This window comes from Octodon degus, unplaced genomic scaffold (genome assembly GCF_000260255.1).
Source record: "Octodon degus isolate 3935 unplaced genomic scaffold, OctDeg1.0 scaffold00096, whole genome shotgun sequence".
Classification (NCBI taxonomy): Eukaryota; Metazoa; Chordata; class Mammalia; order Rodentia; family Octodontidae; genus Octodon; species Octodon degus.
Window position 1 is genome coordinate 4,656,539 of NW_004524672.1, and position 4,900 is coordinate 4,661,438.

General features: G+C 37.0%; 1 protein-coding gene across 1 annotated transcript in view; it reads right to left on the minus strand.

Annotated features, from left to right (window-relative positions):
- Positions 1-581: 581 nt before the first annotated feature.
- The window catches only part of Mrpl44 (mitochondrial ribosomal protein L44), a 7,612-nt gene continuing 3,293 nt past the window's right edge, over positions 582-4,900 (minus strand). Inside the window, exons 4-5 of the mRNA XM_012516226.2 lie at positions 4,328-4,506; positions 582-893 (exon numbers count right to left, since the gene is read on the minus strand). Of these exons, the coding sequence (XP_012371680.2) occupies positions 722-893; positions 4,328-4,506 (351 nt within the window). The 3' untranslated portion in view covers positions 582-721. The remainder of the gene's footprint in view (positions 894-4,327; positions 4,507-4,900) is intronic.

A 4,900-nucleotide genomic window follows, 5' to 3' on the forward strand; every position in this document is an offset into this window, starting at 1 on the left:
TCCTGGTGGGGTTGTGTAGAAAAAGGAACCATTCTCTACCATGTGAGTGTGTGGCCTGGTACAACCACTACAGAAAACAGTACGGAGATTCCTCAAAAAACTAAGACTAGGGGTTTCACTCAATCCAGCTATTCCTTCTTGGTGTCTTCCCAAAAGAATTAGAAGCATACTAGAGCAATAGATGCACATGTATGTTTACAACGGCAGTTTGTAGTAGCTCAGTCTTGGAAACAATGCAACTGCCCATCAACTGGTGAAGGGAAATATAAGATTTTTTTTTTTAATATAATGGAATACTACTCTTCCATAAAAAACAATACACTCAAGAAATTTCTAGGAAAACGGATGCACCTTGAATCTATACTCTTAAGTGAAATAAATCGGACACACATATGTGAATACCACACTGTTTCTCTGCTTGGGAATCTGAAAGTGTAAATAAGGACCAGAATTTTAATAGATATTGTGAAATAGAAAATGTTCAAATTGGGAGAAGAACAAGGAAGAAGAGGGAAAGGAAAGAAGGGAATAAGACAAAAAATAGAAAAATATAGAAAAGAAAGAAGATTGCAAACAAAAACTTCTGACCAAACACACATTTAATTTTAGGAACACAATATGAAAAGACATTTATTTACACTTGGAAACTGTTTGGCTTGGAACACTTCCGCACTTGGCCCTGGTTTTGCTCACAGGTCAGGGCGCTGTGTCTCTGGCTGGGTCAGCTGGCAGTGCTGATGGTCTTCACTCTGCAGTTCTCCTTGGGCTTGGAATAGTCCCAGGGCCTTCTATTCTCAGTGAACCCATATAGTTTTCTAAGAGCCACTCGAGCAGCTTCTTCCTCTGCAACCAATACTGTTTCCCCAGGTCCTTCAGCAATCAATTTTTTATCACTAAGAAGAAAATAACAGTGGTCTTAAATGACAGAGTGTGGTGCTCCACAAGACAGTACACACTACAAAAAGAAATATAAACAATATTCTAGGCCTGGTATTTGTCAAGTCAAAAATGCCAAAGCAGATACTATAACAACAGGTGCATTTTTAATTGTTGATGAGAGAACTGGAACATACATCTTCTGAAAGCCTAAAACTATTTTTAAAAAGTTCCTCAGAATTATGCCTCGTGATTTTAAATTCTTTGAATGTGCAATATAACTTGAGAAGATTCTGCTAAAAAAGTATGGCTTTAAGTACTCACTTTGGCAGTACATACACTAAAAATTACGGCTTTGAGTTTTGTTGTTTTGGTTCGTTTTATCTCATCATGTAGTTCAGGCTGGCCTTGAATTCACTGTGTAGCCCAGGCTGGCCTCACACTCATGACAACCTTCCTGCCTCAGCCTCCCAAGAGCTGGGATTAAAGGTGTGGGCACCTGACCAGCTCTAGACTTTGAATTAAGAAGTAGAGATCTTCAAATCTCAGATTTTAAAAATATTTATATATTTATAACACACTCTAAATTATTCCCAAGAAATAGTGAGAAAATAAGGTGAACACTACATACTGGCTATTTATGTTCTATTAAAATAGACAAAACCAAAACCAATTTCTTGGCTTTTCTGATATTTCTAGTATAACTAGCTATCTTCTTTAAAGAAAGAGTTGTTTCTACAAGGAAGCAAAGGATGTAAACATTAAATAACTATAATCCCATTTGTTTTGCTACTTCTCAATTATATGTAACTAATTCCTAGAAACTACCTGATTTACAATTTCATCTGCACAAAAGCAGCATTTCTGTGAAAGTATCATGCACAGATGCCTGGAATCCATGTGAAGTAACTGGCAAGTAAAGAAGTTCAAAACCAAACTAAAGGGAAAAAAGTAAAGCTACACAATAAAAAAGCAAAACAAAAACCTACAACAGAAGAAATCTGCTAAGAAGCACTTCCTATGACAGCAAGTTAAAATGAAAGGTTAATTGCATGAAGTTAAACTGTGTAATGTTATATACACACGCATTTTTGTGAAGTAAACAAGAGAAAAATCATCTAACTGAATTTCAAGCCCAGATTTACCATCATGTTTTTGACCTAATGATACTGCTATTTTATCTGTTATCTTCTAAAGTTATCACCTAAAAATCTAAAGAATATTACCCAAAGATAATCACTTTGTAACATGGAAAATTATTCTTATTTTATTTGAAAGGTTACTCCCCAAAACTCTAAATCTTATTACAAATTGGTTAAAAATGTCACCTGAAAAAATAAATAAATAAAAAATAAAAATGTCACCCGTAGTAGCTGAACTATATTTCATCATGTACATAAATCTTTTCCTTGTTTTTAACTCCTTATGTTTTTTGAGACAAGGTCTAGCTATACCATCTAGGCTGGCCTAATCCTCCTGCCTAAGCCTCCCAAGTGCTAGAATAATAGGTGTGCACCACCACACTTGCCTGTAATTGTATTAATTCCATAACTATTACTGACTCAAAAGAACTATCCTAGGTATGGGGTACAAAGGGGTTAAAAAAATAAACGAGCCTGACACAAAGATGCACTCCTGTAATCCCACTCCTCGGGAGGCTGAGGCAGAAGGCTCATGAGCAGCTTGAGGACACTAATGAGACTGGGAACTTAATGAGAACTTAATGAGACTATCTCAGAAGAAAAATAAAAAGGTCTGGGATGTAGCTCAGTGGCTCTCTTAGTTAATTTCCTCCTGCTGCTGAAACAAAATATCAGATACCCCAAATTAAAGAGGGGAAGGTTTATTTGGCTCAGTCTGTAGAGATTTCAGTCCATATCTGTCTAGCTCCAAGGCAGGGTGGACTGGCAGAAAGGCCTGAAGAGGAGAAACAGTCCATGACACCCACAGCAGCAACAGCAACAAGGGTCTGTAATGGATTCGGTCCCTTTTACCTTACAAGGGAAGGCTGCACTCACACCCTTAATCCTAGTGTCTTTGAGCCTACCACTGTACCATGAATCAACCCGTGTCACACATTCGAGGCCTAGCCACCTCTGAGAAAAGCCCACTTATGAGTGCAGGAGGCTTTGGGGAGACATCTAGGCACAAGCTGTAACGGTGGTAGACAGCTTGCTTGTCCAACACGCAAGAAGACCGGAGTTCAAACCCCAGGGCCAGAAAACAAAGCAACACCATTGTCTATAAATATTTGTCTATAACTTTAAGACAATCAAAAAGAAATACCAAATTAAAGGACATAACATTTTTAAAAATTCCTAGTATTCTCTCAAAATCTCTTAGAGTGATACTATACATTTTTTCTTTTATTGGCAGTGTATAAAGCGCTGATAAATTATGTGTTTAAAGTTTACCAACCTGATAAAAAGAACACATAATTGTTTCTGCCTTGGTAAAATGTTCAACACTACTGACTTCCTATTTGTCTTCCAATACTTATACCCGATAAGGTCTTCTGTAATGCAAAGTAGAAAAAGATTTACCCAAGTCTTAATCTAATTATCTTATTCAACTGATTTTTTTTTTTTTTTTTTTTTTTTTAACTTTTTTTTTTTTTTTTTTTTTTTTTTTTTTTTTTTTTTTGCGGAACCAGGGATTGAACTCAGGCCATCGTGCTTGCCAGGCAAGTGCTTATTCTACTGAGCTATCTCCCCGGCCCCTATCTATTCAATTGAATATGTAAGATATACAATATGTAGCTTATGTGTTTACGTATTTTTGTGTTAAGGGGAATGAACGCAGGGCCCTGTGCTTGCTAGGCAAGTGCTCCACCACTGAACTACACCTCCAGCCCATTTTCATTTTAACACTTGGGGCAGGTCAGTTTCTTACTACCAAATTAAAAAGCTCTCAACATGGGTTGAGCTATACATTTTGATAGACAGCTAAGCCCCTTCTTTTTACTTCTAGGCTCACTTAAACTTGTTTATAAGAACTGACTAAGGGTAAACCTGTAACACATGACTCAAAATTTGTGTACAGAAAATTTTAAGCTAATATATATTCCATGAAATTCTACAGTAAGCAGTTGTCTAACAAAAACTACCAAAAGCAAAACATACCTTACTTGCCTTCCATAGAGATGACCAAAAAGGAACGGAAGTGGAAAACATATAATCATGGGGATGGGCTTTTTAGAAGTCTCTTCATGCTATCAGAGGTCATATTAAAGAAACGTAAAAAAAAAAAAAAAAAAAAAATCTAAGCATAGTGGCACAAGCTGACACCCCAGCTACTAAGAACCCGGAGGCTGGAGACTCTGGAGTCTGGGCCCGGGGTGGGAACTATGAGACCCTGTCTCACAAAATGTAAAAGGAGCTGTGAAGAATCTAGAGTCTACACTTAAGGTTTCCAAGCAAAGTTGTGAATTTAAGGTTCAAATTTTGCTCACCAGTATAAGCCTACAAAATACAAAGGCAAAGCTGTGGTGCTTCCAGACTGCCTAGTAAGTCTAGATTCCGGAGGTGTAATGTTTCTCTTCTTCAATTCTTCTACCAGCAGTCCCATGGGGTTTATTATCTCCCACATCTCAAAAAGTTCTCTTCCAGTCAGCTGAGTAATTAAGAAGTCCTGTGTACAAAACATGATTTAATATATTTGAGTTAGTACAAAGAACTTAAGGACCTGAATCCAAAGTACATATTTAATAAAAAAAATCTAATGGGAAATGAAAGACACTATGTAACGCCCTAGTCTGAAAATCCAAAATCCCAAACAATCCAGAACATGAAAGGTTTTAATAAGCACTATTATGATGCTCACAAAGGTTAAGACTCTAAAGTAATTTGGATTTCAAATTTTAGATTTCCAAATTAGGAAATCCCAATCTGCAAAACTTTGCAAATATTCCAGATCTGAAAATATCAAAATTCTGGGGGCTGGGGAAATGGCTTAGTGGAATAAGCGCTTCCCTGGCAAGCGCAAGGGCCTGAGTTCAATCCCTGGTTCTGCAAAAAAAAAAAAA